The following is a 20,379-nucleotide window of genomic DNA, read 5'->3' as shown; positions in this document are numbered from 1 at the left end:
CGGCTGGAGGCTGGTTGCACGCATGTTCGGAAAGTGCCTGCCTCTCCGAGCCCCTGTGGCCGAGCTATTGGGCGCAAGCCTGGAAAAAAGAATGTTTTGAACAATAAACATGGGTGACGTGCGGGAAGGATGCCGTCCTTTCCATACAGTACAGCTGGTCACGGGGTTCCGCACACACAGAACCATCATTTACGGGGCGGCAGTGTGGAGCCCACGGACAGCACAGCAGCAAAGTTAATTATTGCCCTCTTAGACGATTTATTTTGCACCAGGGCAGCTGCTGATCCATAACCATCAATTTGTCATTGGCTGCTGATTTTTGTAAATAGATATGAAACAGGTCAGCTTCAAAACAGCAGACTAATCCAGTTTTCCAGAGTATATTCCTGAATCACGGTGTTAGATTTTTATTTAGGCCGTTCAGTAACAATGACAGACAAAAGGACGGTGGAACGCAGTACATTAATACGATTAGAAAGTAAATACGAAAAATATCACCGCGTAATCCTTGGTCATGAGGTACGGACACTCGCGGAGATCTAAAGAGCTATGCAAGGCGAAGGCCAGTCGAGTGCCAAATGAGAGAAGACGATTGCAAAGAGGATTGCAAAGAGGAAGTTTAAAAGGGAAGACGAGAAATGGATCATGTCAAGCAAAAAAGTGCGCGGTTTCAACCCACACTTGTTACCCTCAGCACTGTATTTATTTCGTGCAGAAGTTATCTGGCGGCCAATGCAGAAATCAAACTGACGGCTTCATGCAAACTGGCGCAGTGACAACTGCGCAGACGACGGGGATATCCAAGCACCGGGGTTGAATGGTTAAAACTGCAAATAAAGCCGTAGAGGAAGCAGAAAAACAGTCAATGTAATGCTTTAAGGAAGACACAGCACACAACACAAACAGCTTTTACTCTGTAGCTACGCACTTAGTCTGCGTGTCCTGGGGTGCCTAACGTTGGTTTGAAGCAGCATTAATAACGACACGCACTTTACAATCATGGTCAGGCACACCTTCACGGCATTTTAGTGACGTCAGTCCTGTACGTCTTGATTCGGCAACGCAGTGACATGATGAGAGTGAGCTATGGTGACCTGCTTGGCCGTGATTTTAAAGTCTAATACCTTATCAGAGAGCTTCAAAGTCGAAACCCAGAGCCTGGACACACAAAGCCTGGGCTCATATCTACAAGCTAAGAGAACTCTACGTTCTTTGGATTCCATCTTCAGATGAATCTGAAAATCCCTTTTGAAGAGCGGTGAATTGACACATCGCTCACTGTTTAGCCGAATGAGATAACAGCAACAAGGCAGAGAGAGGGGTCACGTGACCCACATCAATTGTAAGAGGGCGCATGATCCGATTATCCGAATCACGAAACGTTCCATCGATTATTGACTCCATTACTCCCTGCTTGGGCATTAACCGTGCAGCGCCGATGCACAGTGCTAAATCTCCCGACGGCTGTGAATTTTTCGAACCCAGCGCCTGCTCTGGCTTCCACTCGAGCGGTGGCGAGCCGAGAGAGATCACCTGCATCAATCGCCGCGAGCTCTTATCGCTCGCACCGTCAGCGACCCCGGGGGGCCAGCGTGGAATTGCCACACCGAGCAAAAACATGACACTGGTCTATGACGGTTCCACCTGAAGACGGAGGCTTGTGTTCCTTCCGAAACGTCGTGAATTTTTTTATTTGTTTTATTTTACTTTTATTAATTTAAATTTTTTACCTACGTGACTTTACCGAAAAAACCTAAGAGAATGAATCCTTGCAGTCACGAAAGCTTCAAATCTAGAATGACACTGGTCAACACACTTTTTCTGGCATAAGGTATTCCAACGGTCATAAGGTAATTTTGGGGTGCTGATTCCAAATTTGGCATCAGTTTTTGTCTATCACATCAGGTTTTTGAGATGTCAAATATTGTATTTTCAATAAAAACTGCAGAAGAAAAATATTAAATAAATGTGGATATCTACATAAAATGATATTATAAACACACTATCCTAAAAATACAGCACCATATTTTAACACTAAAGCAGTCACCGACTCGCAACAACTTGCAATCATAAGTGACAGAGTTAATTTCGGGTAAAATCAATGAAAATGGGGTATTCCGATAGCATAAAAATGAGATGTCATAGAGCAAATCTGAGATCAGATTTATAATCAGCACCCTGAAATAAGTCTAAAACAGCTGCAAAAGTCCAGGTCAGAATTTTTTTTTTATGTTGACCAGTGTTATCTCACCCCGTTGCTTCAGAACAATGTTTCCATTTGTCCCCTCTGCGCTGATCGAGAGGAAGAATGCAAAGCCGGAAATATTACTCGAAAAGAATGAAAGTTTTGTAACACAGTGGTGTATACTCTATGACCAAATCACCACATCCAATCTCATCAGATCTCACAAGCTAAGCAAATTTCAACCTGGACAGTGTTTGCATAGGTGTTGCAAATTTCACCCACCACGCATTTGGGCGCCACGGTGTCAAGATGTTAACTACCTTGCTTGGGCCCTCTGGTTTTTCTCTCCACATTTAGAATCAACTTGCGTTCAGAGTATTTGGCTGCTATAAATTTCCACACGATACGCAGCTGCGTTGAGCTATCATTTGTGGCCAGGTCGCTTCTGAAAAAAAGAGCTATAGAGCTCAATGGGCCCTACCTGGTAAAATAAAAGAAACTTGTTTAACAAACAGGTGTTATCGATTTTGGGGCTACGTTGTGGGTAGCAGAGGGCTGTACATCAAAATCCACACGTGTGCTCTCCAGCATTCACAAACCCGTGCTAACCAGTGTGGTGAGGCTTAGTCAAACAACACTCCACAACCTGCATGATGTAGACACACCCTCACCTAGCAGTTGAGTGACACAGGGCGATACATATATATAAACAAGACAGGATATAATAAAAATCGAATCAATCATAGCACAAGGCGTCCGTGTAAAGACAATCCCATTGCTCCTTCTCAGCTTGGGATGAGATATGAGCCTCTGCACTTTAATCTCCTTGCAGCATCGCTCTCAGCTTAATAATTATTTATAGTTTCCCATGCAATCGACATTAATTAAAGGCAGCGGCTTGCACTTGACGTTGGTACTTGGAGGGGGCCACCGGAGCCCATCTACCGAGCTCAGTGCAGCTGTTGTTAGCCGACAGGCAAGGCGATCAAGCAAACCTCAAACATTCAAACTCCTAATTAAATGACGGCCCTGCATCAAAGCCACGTCCCTCTTCTGCTGTCCATTCCTGCAGAGGATGTCTGCCCCAATCAATGCAAGTTGGGGCATGATGGCAGGCATGTCTGTGATCCAGAACTCTGGAGGCGGGGAGTTAGTGAATCACAGAGACCCGTAAATAATCCGACTCCAAACATGCTGGGAGGTGGCAGTACAGCAAGTGGGTCAGGAAACCAATCTGTGTAAAACTTTGAGTGTCATCGCAAAGTATGCATGAGTTTTGCTCCCAAATGATGAATCTAATCCGTGTGAGCCTCTTCCCGTCTCTCATCGGAACTCCCAAGATCCATCTCTCCCTGCTTCTTTGAGCACTTTTTCAGCTTTTATTCCCTTTTATTGATTAACGTCAAACTTCTGATTGATACGTGATAGCAAGTAAAGAGGTGCACGAGAGCAAGTTGGGAGTGCTTTAAGAAATCTCAATTCATAAGAAAAAGCAGCAGAGCAATGTGCCCAATTTATTCTTATGCCCCAGTGAGGCTTTCATTGATAAACACATTTTTGTTCATTCAAATTGACTCCATGGCCCATCATCACTGCCCAGACAATACAGCAATGAGCATTACTATCAACATGTCTAATTTAAGTTATTTCCTCTCGTCATTCGGCACAGCAGTCGCCGCGCTTCAACGACCGCTGGCAGAAAGAGGTGCGCACGTGTCAGGCAGGGGGCCACGGGGACCACGAGCGCCGTGAACCACGTGACAATGGAACAGGGTGCTAATACAGGGAGCTGCTCCAAGCGAGGGTGCCACCAGTCTCCCATAGTTAGCCGAGGACAACAGCCAACACCAACATCATCCCCTTCAGTGCCCATGTCCGCATACGGCCCCGTCAATCCGCTGCTGGATGAGGACCTTTCCAACGCCATGCGGATCGTCGGGGTTGTTTTTACTACAGTTCAGGAAATTGGTCAGTCAGTTGCGGCTCGGTGAAGGGAGCATAGATGTTTGAGCTTAAAATTAGAATGCAATGAGTGCTTCACTTCCCTCTGCTACCCGATACGTAGCCATATTATAAACATATTAAAGATCGAAAGAAATTCCCAAAGAATATTAACTGGGGGGGGGGGGGGGGGTTGAAAACAAACTCTTCCCTCAACCTTTCCGCCCGTCCCTCCAAGTTTTCACATCTTCTTAACGAAATTTAAATAGATTCGTTCCATAATGTCCGCATTGGAAATAGGCAGAGGGAACCTACATGTGCGCTGTGGTGGGTCGCAGGAAGTGGCCTTTGGAAAAGACTACATTCAACAAGTCGTACAGAACCAAAATGAAATGCAATAATTTTTTGGATTCTGCGGAAATGCCTGCTAAGGCTCAAATAGCATTAAAAAATGTACCCAGAAAGAAATTGGCTTAAAACTCCTTAGCAGAAGCCCTCCTAAAACACAAGTGAACACTCAGTGGGGATTTCCTGGGTTAACATTTCAAATTATAGCAGAGTAAATAAAACCAAATGAAATTAAACACTTTTGCTGAAAGCAGCTAAGGAATGCACGCCACCACCATCAGCAACATCGACATCGTAGACCTTAATTTACCGACTTGGGACTCACCAGACCAGCCCAAACAAGCCCACTTCACCCCGAATACGAGCAAACCAATTTAAACTTATGAACGTTGAAGAGTGCATGCATAAGGGTTGTATTAGACAGGACACTAGTGTTTTTCTCTAGATCCGTTTCGCAGCAGATGAACATCGTGCCACCCAGGCTATGTGCTAAAGTCACTTTGCGGTAGGAAACACCGCTGTGCTGTATTTGAACAAACTCACCGTGGTGAAAGGAGAAATACGCAAACATATTGGAGCGTGTGAATATGTATTAACGGAGGCAGACTGGACAAGGATGAAATGGGCTGCTTCTGGAGCGTACGAATCCGCGGTGAATGTGACAAGAGATGCAACGCAATTGATTCGGCGCTTGTGTAAAGAATGGATGGACCGAATGCTTCCGCCTGTGGAATGCGTGACCAGCTGAATGTGGGGCTTGGGTGTAAGCTTTTGTAGACTGGCCATCGCAGCAAATCCTCCTTTGCTTTTCAGCTTGGTGCGAGTGCTTCAATGCAAGGTGTGCATATTAACGTACTGAAGCAGTGCTTTACATTTTAAAGGAGCTAACATTTCTACAGATATTGTCATGACACCAATGGCCAATCAAAAAAGCACAGCGTGACACCATAAAGAAACTGTTTACAGTGCACAATTTAAAATAAACTGTGGATGTTATCCTGTTTTGGAGCTCTCTCACACTATCCGCGGGTAATTTTTTTTTATCGCAGTTGGTAATGTGCTCGTGGTTAGCAGAGTAAAATGTTAACGGCTGCACTCATCATCCCGCTGCGAAACGGAATGTTTGCCGCGGCGAATAAACCAGCCAGGAAGAAGCACTTGCAGTGTGTGTGTGCCGCACGGCGCTATCTTAACAGCAGATGCACAGCGCGATATTGCAAGCGCCGATGCTTAATGGCACTCGAAATGCCTCCACTACGAGCCTTTGTTGTTACGCGATTCCAGCCCTACTTGTCAGAGATTATAACGGTGCAGTAGCTTAATCACGCGCAGCAGCAGCAGCAGCAACCCTGAGGTCCGATGCGTCCTCTGTAAAGTGGTATTCGCACAAAATAATTAAATCGTGGTTCTCCTTTAGGGACACGACGGGACATGTCAATGAGCCATCGGTAAATGTTTGATGATACCTCGATGATATAGACTCAATGCACAGCTTAACCTTGTGCAAGATTTCCAACGACAGACACCCGGCTGATCAATGATCACACCTGTAGGGAGAGGGTTATTATGTAATAGTCTATTGTGTGGCCAGTAACCTGAGTGCAGCAACAATACGCCGCCTTTCCAGAACCGCGATAATGAAGCACCACTCTTCACATACCGTCATGTTTTTTGAGAACAGCCTGTCCGCACCCACACTACTCGCTGTCCATGTTGATGGCAGAGCATTAGGTTCGGATATGAGAAATATGTCCGGATCGTTACATGCCTATGTCAGTCATTCAAAATATGTGCCACGAAATACCTAAATCCCTCTGCTAAGTTAAAAGACTTATTGTCTGGTATGAAAAATATTAAGCGATACACACGCTTACATTATCTAAAGTCAGAAGCTCCAATTGAAAAAAAAACCAAGCAGACAAACAAATATAAATGGCAAGAGCATGGCGTTTTTGCCCTTCATAGGCTATTCGATAACAATTAAACACTTGTGCAAATAAGACATTTCAATGTGCCTTACATAAAGATCACCCTGAATGCACCGGTCATATCTCGAGGTGAAGCCAGGTCAACCCTGATCAGTACTTGGATCAGAGACTCACCACCCCAAACTTCGGATAACTCCACATTCATTTCTGAGTGAACTACAAGATCAGTGTTTTGAAGGTCCTCCATGGACTGGACCCCGTCTACCAGAGGTCGCAACCGGGTACCCGATACCCGTATCCTACCCGATACCCGCCTACCCATACCCGGCCGGGTACGGGTACCCGTTTGCAACCCTGGTGCGGCCGGGTACGGGTAGGCCGTGAGTCACTGGTGAGTAACCGTTTGTCACTCATTTCCCAACGTCTTGTCTCTTCTCACAATTCAAGTTCCTAGAATCAACCCACCCGTGCCTGCAACATGGCTTCATCCCAGAGGTCGCAATCGGGTACCCGATACCCGTACCCTACCCGTACCCGGCCGGGTACGGGTAGGGTACCCGTTTGTGACCCTGGTGCGGCCGGGTACGGGTAAGGAATCAAAACCCGGTTGCGACCTCTGCCGTCTACCCCCTAGCCCTTTTGTCTTGCTCTACTCTCATTCACACGCTCTCCTCTCCAGCGCCGAAAACCATTAGGAAAGACCCCAAGGCAATCTCTGCTGAGCGAGAGGTCAGACCTACATGGTACCACGCAGTGCGGAATTGACACCAGTGACACAAAACTAGCATTGTCACTGAACAGCGACCGAATGCTTATTTGGGGGACACTTCGTCCCAAACGCCTGTTATTACAGGAAAGGCACTGCCATTGGGGGACGTCAAACAGGGAAAACACGCCCGAGATGATGGAGATGGAGAACCATGGAGATGGAACAATTTACTCGACTCGTGTGAAGGAGCCAAATGGATTGTTGCCTGATGAGGCAAAGGGTGATGCTTAAGGAGACCTTAATCATGGTTGCTACTGCTGGTGGTAAAGGCAACACTGTCCACCATTCTGTTAAAAATCAGCTTCCACAAACACATTAATTTGTTCCTGTGAAATTACGTTCCAGAATGGCAAACAGCTTCAGGGCCAAAGAGCTGGTGATGGGCCATCCGTCTGTTGTAATAAGCACTATTTTATAGGAGCACACCCCACATAACATTATGACAACACCATTATTGCTCACTGCTAAGTAAAACATGAAAACCAACACACCCCAATCTGACACCCCACCCATGGCTACGTAATACAAGATGACACGAGCACATGCTTCAACGCTGCCATGTTGAAAACACCATGGTGTGTGTGTGCATGGTCAAGTGGTACACACATCTTCTTGGTTCTTTCGGTAAAGTCACGTAGAAGGGAAGTAATAAAATACAATTCTCACGACGTTTCGGCCACAACGCAAGCAGCCGTCCTCAGGTGAAGAACAGGGCTGTCGGACGCTGTCTTTCCGTGGCCGACACGTCGTGAGAATTTGATTTTATTATGTTTTATTTTTATTTTTTTATTATCTCCCTTCTACGTGACTTTACCGAAAGAACCAAGAAGATGAATCCCTGCAGTCACGAAAGCTTTAAATCGAAAAATGGTACACACATTACAAAGTACTCATTTCAGACCCAGTCGACCTAGGGAAGGATCAGGACCAGTTCAAATGTCCAACAATAATGTTTGCGAATCGCCAAGAATTGAACTCAGTCTTGATTTGAAGCTTTTGGTTCTTTCGGTAAAGTCACGTAGGTAGAAAATAAAATAAATCACGTTTCGGGCGCAACACAAGCATCGTGATTTATTATATTTTATACCTACGTGACTTTACCGAAATAACCAAAGAGTAATTGAACTCAGGTTGCCAAGTTCGTCGGACAATGGGCATATCACTTCACTACCACTTCACCCAAGACCCCACAGTCCACACACATATAAACAACACACGCTGCAGGGAGTAACATCATTTGCTCTTAGGGTTCAGAATCTACGATTTTTTTTCTTGAGAGAGCCAAGCCAAGGCACCCTCATAACACGCAAGCGGAAATAAATTGCAAATATTACCAACACACAGTATGGCATGTTTACCTTGTAACCCTAGGATGCAAGCATCCCTGGCATTCAAAAACCTGGCCATAATGTCTTTGGTATACATGTTCTAGGCTCGTGTATGACCCTATTCAAGACATGTAACACATCATTGCATAAAGGGATGAATAAGCCATATTCTCTGCTTCCAGACCCGACCACTGGGCTCCATCTATACCCTTGGGTTAACAGCGGTGAACTCTGCGACATGACAAGCACTTCGATTTGGTTACTTACGAGCCAAAACTTGTGTAGCTGCTGCCGAGATATTCACCGCACACCTACCAACATCTTGCGGCGATATTATTGGCAGAGATGTCCGAGGTAACAATTTCATTGGCGTAATGCTTTTACTGGAAATCGCTGTAGCTGGTGAAGGCAAGGCATGTGTACGTGCGCCCCGTTGAAGTCCAAGTTGTTCCATGGTTGTGCAACCACAAGCTAGAACACACACAGTTTCAAAGACTCTTTTCAAATGGAGACCTGATGTGTGCACACAAGTATTCGTGCGCGGTTTAATGTATTTATCTAATAAACTAGCTTTACTACCCGGCTTCGCCCGGGACTTGGATTCACGATGCCCGGCCGCCTTTGTCTCCCCAGTGGCGATGTTCACACACCACAGCAGTTACTCGTTTGAGGCTGAGTCGACCTAGGGGGAGGCCCAGTACCGGTTCAAATAATCGTCACCGGTGGTGGCCGTGAGCGGGAATCGAACTCGGGTCGCTGGGTTCGTAGCGCGGCGCACTACCTGCTACACTACAATGTGTTACGCTTCCACGTGCGCGGGTCACGTGACAGATGTGACGTCACAGCTCACTTGCCGTGCAAACAATATCTGCATTATTGAGCTCCCCCCCCAAAAGTGTATTTTTATAATTGTTGCATGCTGTACAGTCTGGAAAGTACCCACACGGCAAATTTCAAGTTTGTTGCATGTCGAGAAAGTACGCTAAACATTTTGAACAGACACACAAAATCACAGCTTTGCCTTTCATATATATGGAGATAACATGAAAGCCCTTCCCATTCCGTGTCGCCACATGGGCTGTTTAACCGTACTTCTCCACAGTGGTTAATGAACGGGGTACCCCCGGCAGGTTCGGATATCACTCGTCACTGATTTTAGTGGCAGCCGGAAACCGACGGTGGCTCGGATAATGTGACCTGCCGCACCTGGTTTGTAGGAGGTAGTGGGTTCGATCCCGACCCTGACGGCTGTATATTTGCAGCTTGCGTGTTCTCCTCGTGGTCGTGTGGATTTTTCTCTGGGTTCTCAGAGTTTTCCCCTCCACATTTAGAAACGTGCGTTTACAGTATTTCGCTGCGACAAATGTCCACATGATAAGCCACTTTGCTGAGCTGGGCATTAACCGGTAAAATAATAAAACATCGTTAGTTAGAACTCTGGTGGCCAGGTTCATAGCGCAATGCGCTAACCCTTACGCCACTGCTCCATACCTTTAATGCAGGTTTCCCTATAGCTTCATGCGGGTTTGGGTTGTTGCGGTTTCGCGAAGATGCGGCTCACCTATTTGTACCCAAAATTTGCTGTGGTTTGAATTCACTCGTATGCGGGCGGCTATGCGGTCGGACGTGGGGCAACATTGTGTACGGTGTGTGTACTGTGTGTATTGTGTGTGTACGGTGTGTGTACTGTGTGTATTGTGTGTGTACGGTGTGTGTACTGTGTGTACTACTGTGTGTACTACTGTGTGCAGTGTGTACTACTTTGTGTGTATTGTGTGTGTACCTGTGTGTGTACCTGTGTGTGTATTGTGTGGTGTACCTGTGTGTGTATTGTGTGTGTACCTGTGTGTGTACCTGTGTGTGTATTGTGTGGTGTACCTGTGTGTGTATTGTGTGTGTACCTGTGTGTGTTCCTGTGTGTGTATTGTGTGGTGTACCTGTGTGTGTTCCTGTGTGTGTATTGTGTGGTGTACCTGTGTGTGTATTGTGTGTGTACCTGTGTGTGTATTGTGTGTGTATTGTGTGTGTACTACTGTGTGTACTGTGTGTGTACCTGTGTGTGTATTGTGTGGTGTACCTGTGTGTGTATTGTGTGTGTACCTGTGTGTGTTCCTGTGTGTGTATTGTGTGGTGTACCTGTGTGTGTATTGTGTGTGTACCTGTGTGTGTTCCTGTGTGTGTATTGTGTGGTGTACCTGTGTGTGTATTGTGTGTGTACCTGTGTGTGTATTGTGTGTGTACTACTGTGTGTACTGTGTGTACTACTGTGTGTGTACGTGTGTGTATTGTGTGTGTACTGTGTGTATTGTGTGTGCACCTGTGTGTGTACCTGTGTGTACCTGTGTGTACTAATGTGTGTGTATTGTGTGTGTATTGTGTGTATTGTGTGTGTACTACTGTGTGTATACTACTGTGTGTATCTGTATGTGTATTGTGTGTGTATTGTGTGTGTACCTGTGTGTGTTGTGTGTGTATTGTGTGTGTATCTGTGTGTGTATTGTGTGGTGTAACTGTATGTGTTGTGTGTGTATTGTGTGTGTATCTGTGTGTGTATTGTGTGGTGTACCTGTATGTGTTGTGTGTGTACCTGTGTGTGTATTGTGTGGTGTACCTGTGTGTGTATTGTGTGGTGTACCTGTGTGTGTGTTGTGTGTGTACCTGTGTGTGTGTTGTGTGTGTTGTGTGTGTATCTGTATGTGTATTGTGTGTGTACTGTGTGTGTACTACTGTGTGTGCATTTAATACTGCGTAAAGCGAGGGAAACGAGTTATCACTCACTCACATACCAACCAGGGTTTCTTATTTCCATGCTATACGTACCATGCTGTTTTGTCAGTGTAATTAAACACACGTATTGTTATTACAAAAACTGTAGTTGTAATTCCACATCCACTGACACACGCTATATTTTACATGTTAAATTGCAAGTACGTATTCAGCGTCGCTATAATCATATGGTGTATAACCTGTTACGTTACGTGTCACCCGTACACTTAATATTGTTTCCAGTCGTATGCTTTGTACATAACTGTTGGCGAAATTATGGTTATGATCTCACGTCTTGTGACACACACGTGATTATTTTATACAATGCCATCTTTCTATTGCAGTACACCAATGTTAAAATCACAACTTATATAGAATTGTCACAAGTACTCTCATGGTGCATGCTTTACCTATGTTGCAGTATTGTTATAATCAAACATTGTCTAGAACTGTGATGTTACACATGTTACTCGAACACCGAGTGTTAGCATTGTTATAGATTTGGCTGCATTGTATAATACGCGTATAACAACACAATGGTTGTGTATAACCACGTTAAAACACAATGAGTATGTATAACCCCGTTACAACACGACTAGTATGTATAACGCAGTGATTGTGTATAACACAGTGATTGTGTATAACACAACGATTATGTATGAGAGTTATTGTGTATGACATAATGATTGTGTATGACACGATGAGTATGTATAACACGCGATTGTGTATAACAATGCTTGTGTATAACACAATGATTGTGTATAACAATTATTGTGTATAACACAATGATTGTGTATGACACGATGATTGTGTATAACGCGATGATTATGTGTAACACAGTGATTGTGTATGACACGATGATTGTGTATAACAACGATTGTGTATAACAGAGTGATTGTGTATAATAGTGATTGTGTATAACACAATGAGTGTGTATAACACGATAATTGTGTATAACACAGTTATTATGTATAACGCAATGATTGTGTATGACACGATGATTGTGTATAACGCGATGATTGTGTAACACAGTGATTGTGTATGACACGATGATTGTGTATAACAATGATTGTGTATAACAATGATTGTGTATAACAGAGTGATTGTGTATAATAGTGATTGTGTATAACACAATGAGTGTGTATAACACAATAATTGTGTATAACAGTTATTATGTATAACGCAATGATTGTGTATAACACAATGATTGTGTATAACAGTGATTGTGTATAACATAGTTATTGTGTATAACACAGTGATTGTGTATAACACATTGATTATGTATAACACAATGATTGTGTATGGCAGTGGTTGTGTATAACCGAGTGGTTGTGTATAACCGAGTGGCTGTGTATAACCGAGTGATTGTGTATAAGACCGTGATTGTGTATAACATAGTGATTGTGTATAACAGAGTGATTGTGTATAACACAGTGATCGTGTATAACAGTGATTGTGTATAACACGGTGATTGTGTATAACACGGTGATTGTGTATAACACAGTGATTGTGTATAACACAGTGATTGTGTATCATAGTGATTGTGTATAACATTGATTGTGTATAACAGTGATTGTGTATAACAATGATTGTGTATAGCCGCACGTGTTAACAGCGTCACGCGTTGTTGACATCTCGCTAGGGAGACCGCGCGCGGACAAACCCCGCACCAACATCACCACTCAACACAGAGAGACTCAAACAATCACAACAGCAGAGCAGCAACTTCTCCATTGACTTCACCGATACCCCCACCTCCTCCTTACACCACCGTCACCACCACCATCACCACCACCACTCAACACAGAGAGACTCAAACAATCACAACCCTCACAGAGCAGCAACTTCTCCATTGACTTCACTGATACCCCCCCATCCTTACACCACCACCACCACCTTCTTCTACCACGACCAAAGACGCGATCCCAAAAAAAAAATCACAGCTGTCGTAAGAGAACTCCACTGACACTAACTACCTCCAACCACCAACACCACACCACTACCCAAACAGCGCGATCCCAACAATATCACAAACCCTCACGACAGACAACTTCTCCACAAAGACACAACCACCAAAACCACCACAACCACCAACCACAACACCACCACAACGCAACCACAACACCACCACAACACCACTCACACCAACCACAACCACCACTCACACCACCACCACAACAACACCACCACAACCACCGCTCACCTCCTCCAGCGTGCTCACTACCACCACAACACCACCACCACCACACCACAACACAACCACCACACCACCACCACGGCTCACCTCCTCCAGCGTGCTCACGGTGTGTCTGCAGCTCGCGATGCGGCTGCCGAAGTCCGAGGCGGTGGGCGCGCTGTAATCATCCATCGCCTCCGCCACGAAGTCGCTCGCTCCTATCAGCGTCATTGTCGCCGTCTCTGAGCGGCTCTGCCGGTGGGGAGCGGAGTGGGGAGGGGGGCGCCAGGCGGCAAGAGCTTCAGCGGCAACAGCAGCGGCAGCAGCAGCAGCAGCAGCGGCCGGCCCGGACCATGGCACCCCGCCCGCCACCGCCTGTCAAGTTGTGAGCCTCGCAGTGGCAGCGCGCCGCGTGACGTCATACCCGCACGGTGTGACGTCATACCCGCGCGGTGTGACGTCACGCCTCGCTTTGCGCGGGAAAGGAGGGGGGGGCGCGTCCCCGTCGTCGCCTTGGTTACGCGGGGCAAGAGTTTCGACGTCAGCGCGCAGGGTGGGGTTGACGTCACCACGCAGCGGAGGGTGGGGGGGGTGACGTTAAACGCGGAGGGTGGGTATGACGTTATCACGCAGGGGTGGTGACGTCACAACGCAGGAGGCGGGGTGACGTCACCACGCAGGATAGGTGACGTCCCACGCTGGGTGGGTGACGTTACCACGCAGGGGGTGAAGTGACGTCAGCACGCAGGGGGGGTTGACGTCGGCACGCAGGGTGAGTGACGCTATCACGCAGGGTAAGTGACGTTATCACGCAGGGTGGGTGACGTCACCACGCACGGTGGGTGACGTCAGCACGCATGGGTTGGCCGAGGCGGAAGTTGCGTTGTTTTCCCTGAGCAAGATGGCTGTCGAGTCGACGTTATCGATCTCTGTCCCGGTGTGTGTGAATTAGTTATCACGACTTCTCTCTCTCCCTTAACGCCTCAAACTACCGTCAATGTCGTCGCTGCAAAGGTGTCCTCTTTCTACTCTCCCCGTATAAAGCACAATATGATGAGACGCCGTCGATTCTTTAAAGCTTCGCTTTGTAGTTGCCTTTTGCATAATGTAGTACTCTTGTACCTTAACATGCAGCATTACCGCTATGAGCGATCAACCTACATTTGTTTAGCGATTAATGTTTCAGGAGCTTATTTTTGTTATTTGTGCTGCGATCGATCTGGAGGCAAATTTTCCCGAGACGAATTGCTTTGCAGGTAATTCAATGTTAGGGCTTTGATTTAACGTTGATTTGTGTTGACCGCGGAAGTTGCGTTTAAGGAAGTATCCCCCAGTGTCACTTATCCATTAATCGTCAACGCACCTGCTATTTAAATCATCCCATTCTGTTACCGTTTCGTAAGCCATGGCGAACGTATTGAGTGCTAGCGCTCTATAAATTATATTAAGTGCTTTTTTTATTTAGTTCTTAATGATCTTCTTGGTTATTTCAGTAAAGTCACGTAGAAGGGAAATGATAAAATAATACAAATAAAACAAAATACTTTTATAATATAAAAATAAAACAATACAATACTTTTATATGATGAAGATAAAACAATAAAATAAAATACTTTTATATAATAAAAATAAACATAATAAAATACTTTTATTTTATTATGTTTTATTTTTATTATTTTATTATTTCCCTTTTATAATGTTTTATTTTGTATTATTTTATTATTTCCCTTCTACGTGACTTTACCGAAAGAACCAAGAAGATGAATCCCTGCAGTCACGAAAGCTTTCAATCGAAATTTAGTTCTGAATGATTTACTGAATCTGCTCAATCAAAATGAACTTGAGTGAGATTGCTCGGAAAAGACGATTGGGAGGGAATTCCCATGAAGTTTTTTGTTTTGTTACATCGCGTAAATATATAAATGTGTCGTTATACCCGCCACCACCCGACACAGCCAATTATTAAGGTTTGTCGAGTAAACAAGACGTGCCAATTAGTTACTATTTCAGCACACCGGTTTGTTGGAGAGTAAACCCACAACATTCGCTGGTGATTACCACCAGCTTCATCAGGCGATATCCAGAATTTACAAAATCCAGCCTAACAGGGCCTGTCCCGTGCATAATAATCGGCCACTGTCTCTTCACTGTTCTTGTTTGTTGCGGTTGCACCCGATTCAAGAGCCGAATGGCTCACAGGGTTATCTCCATCTATATAAAAGGCAAAGTTGTGATTATGTGTGTCTGTTCAAAATGTTTAGCGTACTTCCCGACATGCAAGAAACTGGAAATTTGCCATTTGGGTACTTTACAGACTGTACACCATGCGGAAATTATAAAAAATACACTTTTTTGGGGGGGGGGGGGGTGCTCAATAATGCAGTTATTTTTTGCACGGCAAGCGAGCTGTGACGTCACATCTGTCACGTGACCCGCGCACGTGGGAGCGTCACGCATTGTAGTGTAGTGGTTAGCGCGCTGCGCTACGAACCCGGCGACCCGAGTTCGATTCCCGCTCACGGCCACCACCGGTGACGATTATTTCAACCGCTCCTGGGCCTCTCCTAGGTCGACTCGGCCTCAAACGAGTAACTGTTGTGGTGTGAACATCGCCACTGGGGAGACAAAGGCGGCCGGGCGAAGCCGGGTAGTACAGCTAGTACCTAATGAATTAAACTGAAATGAAACTGAAACTGCTGGATAAAGGCCCTCCACGCTGTTGCTGTCCATCAAGTTGCAGTGCTGCTACCATCCCCAGACATCTCACACCTACACATGAACTGACCCTCATCATTGATCATTACACCACCTAACAATCATCGCCCCCTACTGGCAGACATCCCCGATTGCCAAGCGCTGAACCATAGGGACAGCTGCCACTGGGGGTGCGCTTTTTAATGTGTTGATTCCGCTTATAAAGTGCTCCCAGGTGTCACATATATGACATTTTATGTAAACAATTGTAGGTAATAAATCTGCTAAAATCGATACATTCCTGCCGTCATTAAATCTGCAGTGGCTGTGGGAAGATGTTGATGTTTGTAGAGCAGAAGAGTTATGAATAAATGAGTTTTAAGTATTTCTTCAGGGTCGAAGTGAAACCAAATACTGCAAGCATGAACGAGCACCCCCTGCTGACCTATACAAATAAGTGCAGTTCACGAATGCCGTCATCTATATATATCTATATATATAAAATCGCAAATCTGTCTGTCTGTGTGTCGCCGGACCATACGCAGTTTCATTGGATGGCGGTTGCCCCTGGCAACGGGTAGCGACGCATTCGCTGCGGGGTGGACGCCATTTTTAATTCCCGTTAAAAATATGCGCACGCATTAAAAGGCGACTCTTGAGGTAAATTCATCAAAGTTTCACGTCCTCTTCACTCCCGCCCCCCACCACAATGTGTGCAATTACTATTATAGGGTCGGTAGATTATAAAATTATAGCGATTAGACAGTATTATTGTAGCGCGGGGGGGGGGGGGGGGGGGTAACGGCCCCGGTACCCAGCCTCAGCCGGGTGGGCAATCTAGGCGAGGCCGGAGGCTCTGCACGGTACTAGGCCTCGACACCCCACCACACTATAGGCCGTACATATTACTGCACAGCGGCCGAGGAGATCGTGCCTGGGGGGGGGGGGGGGGGGGCAGGGGATGCAGCCCATCTGTGTATATATGTAAGGTTATTAAGAAATATATTTTTCACCCGGGCAACGCCGGGTACTTATGCTAGTAAAATATAAAATCGCAAATCTGTCTGTCTGTCTGTGTGTCGCCGGACCATACGCAGTTTCATTGGACGGCGGTTGCCCCTGGCAACGGGTAGCGACGCATTCGCTGCGGGGTGGACGCCATTTTTAATTCCCGTTAAAAATATGCGCATGCATTAACACGCGACTCTGAGGTAAATTCATCAAAGTTTCACGTCCTCTTCACTCCCCCCCCACCACAATGTGTGCAATTACTATTATAGGGTCGGTAGATTATAAAATTATAGCGATTAGACAGTATTATTGTAGCGCGGGGGGGGGGGGGGGTAACGGCCCCGGTACCCAGCCTCAGCCGGGTGGGCAATCTAGGCGAGGCCGGAGGCTCTGCACGGTACTAGGCCTCGACACCCCACCCGTGTCAAGCGACGACTTTGTGGTACAAACTCGATATACCCAGTGTTACCCGGGAGGAAAATACATTTAAAATCTTCTGAAAACTTTCAAACATTACATAACAATGAAATCTGTGTATATATGTAAGGTTATTAAGAAATATATTTTTCACCCGGGCAACGCCGGGTACTTCTGCTAGTTACCCTATAAATATGCAACGTTGGCCCAACTTTCCATGTTTACTGAGTCATCAAAATGCGCAACTTTAAATAAATATAGACAACACGTTCTACTTAATTAAATAGACTTTTTAATACATGTTTTCTCCTACAACATCAGAGTGCAGCGCTACATTAAATACGCACTACAATGACAATAGTTTAAAGCGATTTGAAGCATGTTTTTTTTTTTGGGGGGGGGGGGGAAGAGATTTGTGACGTCATAATTGAGGGGGGGGGGTCTGACTTTTTGTGACGCCGTGTGACGAGGGGGGGGGGAGGGTCAAAAATCGTTCAAAATTGCGTGACGTCATTTATGGACGCCCCCTTATTCTCTATTCCTTTCTCTCTCCCTGGTCATATTGTTCATCTGGGATGATTGTGTAACACGCTTGGAGATACTCGTTGTATTTAAGTGTTGCATAAATGCAAGTCCTAATCACCATCCCAATCAACCGTGCTCCTTCTATATAAGAAGACCCCGTCTATACTTTAGTAAATACAACCAGTTTTGTTTTTCTCTAAACATTTGTTTAGCTGGAACATCTCTTGTTATATTACAGAACTTAGTTTGTCCTTACCCAACAACCACTGTTGACGAAGTGAAAGAATGTTCCACGCTCCTATTGTTGCGTTCATATCAAGCACAGCGTGTCTTTGAGAAAACTAAACGACAACTGCTCATTATACTGGTAGGAACCTCCTGGTTCCACCAGCCCACAGGGGATTATTGTGTCCATCCGTCCGTCATGCATCCAAAAATGGGAGGGGTGGGGCTGGGTGGAGAGGGGAGGGTGGGGAGGGGCTGGGTGGGGAGGGAGGGGCTGGGTGGGGAAACTGCGTATGGTCCGGCGACACACAGACAGACAGACACACACACAGACAGACAGATTTGCGATTTTATATATATAGACTAGCAGAAGTACCCGGCGTTGCCCGGGTGAAGAATATATTTCTTAATAACCTTACATATATACACAGATGGGCTGCTACCCCTGCCCCCCCAGCCACGATCTCCTCGGCCGCTGTGCAGTAATATGTACGGCCTATAGTGTGGTGGGGTGTCGAGGTCTAGTACCGTGCAGAGCCTCCGGCCTCGCCTAAATTGCCCACCCGGCTGAGGCTGGGTACTGGGGCCGTTACCCCCCCCCCCCCCCCCGCGCTACAATAATACTGTCTAATCGCTATAATTTTATTATCTACCGACCCTATAATAGTAATTGCACACATTGTGGTGGGGGGGGAGTGAAGAGGACGTGAAACTTTGATGAATTTACCTCAGAGTCGCGTGTTAATGCGTGCGCATATTTTTAACGGGAATTAAAAATGGCGTCCACCTCGCAGCGAATGCGTCGCTACCCATTGCCAGGGGCAACCGCCGTGGAAAACCAAACGGACCAATTGTGTCTCGCAAATCCCTCACATTTCGTCCAATGAAACTGCGTATGGTCCGGCGACACACAGACAGACAGACACACACACAGACAGACAGACAGATTTGCGATTTTATATATATAGATAGTGCACTCCGTTATAAGGCGGGCAACCTAAGTTTGATTCTCAGTCACGGCTAACGTCAGTGACGAAATGATATCTGGAACCTTTCCTGGGTTCCCCGCCTTTCAACCCGTACTGAGCCGGTGTGCTGAGATAAGGCCACTTCCCGTGACGAACACTGGGGAAGCATTCAATGACAAAGGTGTGTACATTTCTAAGCCACAGTTATATAGGAATGTGGCCCATATTAAAGACGATGTAATGTATAGACAGCAAAATTGCGTGTTGTAACTTGTCAGATAGGAGTAGATCGAAGACCTTGAGATTCGCAAGGGATAAGGCTGCTCAAGGCATTCATCACTTTGCCGGATTCATGGCTACATTCCGCTAGGGGGCACAGCAACACATCCACTGAATTGCACGTTCAATGCCTGGGGATGGGGTTTTAACACTTTCATGTCAGCATCAAGATTCATTGCTACGACTGCAAACATTCACCAATGCTGTTCATAACCTATATAGTCTTCTTGGTTCTTTCGGTAAAGTCACGTAGAATGGAAATAATAAAAGAATATATTATATTTTATTAGGTTTTTTCTACGTGACTTTACCGAAAGAACCAAGAAGATGAATCCCTGCAGTCACGAAAGCTTTAAATCGAAATTTAACCTATATAGTATTAATGTACGGTGTTTGTTCGAACAATCTATTTTCACATACTTTACAGATTTATTGCATTTACAATATCAAGACGTCATGGCCAAAAACCGTTGATACAACCGCACATCCAATGCGTTCTGCTTTCTCCTATATCTCACATCTGCTGCACAGTAGACACGCGACCCTCAAGATTTGCCATCAGTATCCCACCAGCTGCTCTAAGTGTTCCTCTTGATTGCTAGACTCGTGTAGACTATTCCAACATCTGTCTCGTTAAGACTGCTTTCCTCCATCCTGTACAGCTATCCTACCCAGTAGAATGTGTTTGCCAAATCATGTCTACAACACTTACCCTCTATGTTCTCTTCCGAACTTTCGCGTTGCTTATCATATCTTGCCATGACATTCCAAGCATCCATCTCAGACACCAATGCTTAAATGTCAAACGCCTCGGAGTCC

The 20,379-nt window shown here is 45.7% G+C and overlaps 1 protein-coding gene across 2 annotated transcripts in view; it reads right to left on the bottom strand.

Annotated features, from left to right (window-relative positions):
- Positions 1-13,870, bottom strand: part of LOC144935815 (arf-GAP with SH3 domain, ANK repeat and PH domain-containing protein 2-like) — a 102,585-nt gene extending 88,715 nt beyond the window's left edge. The window contains exon 1 of one of the 2 annotated variants that reach the window (XM_078862591.1): positions 13,550-13,870. In XM_078862591.1, the coding sequence (XP_078718717.1) occupies positions 13,550-13,672 (123 nt within the window). In that variant the 5' untranslated portion in view covers positions 13,673-13,870. The remainder of the gene's footprint in view (positions 1-13,549) is intronic. The other variant, XM_078862590.1, reaches the window with a different exon arrangement.
- Between the last annotated feature and the right edge of the window lie 6,509 nt (positions 13,871-20,379).

This window comes from Lampetra fluviatilis, chromosome 14, assembly GCF_964198595.1.
Source record: "Lampetra fluviatilis chromosome 14, kcLamFluv1.1, whole genome shotgun sequence".
Classification (NCBI taxonomy): domain Eukaryota; kingdom Metazoa; phylum Chordata; class Hyperoartia; order Petromyzontiformes; family Petromyzontidae; genus Lampetra; species Lampetra fluviatilis.
The sequence above is the reverse complement of the archived record's forward strand: the minus strand, read 5'-3'. Positions and strand labels throughout refer to the sequence as shown.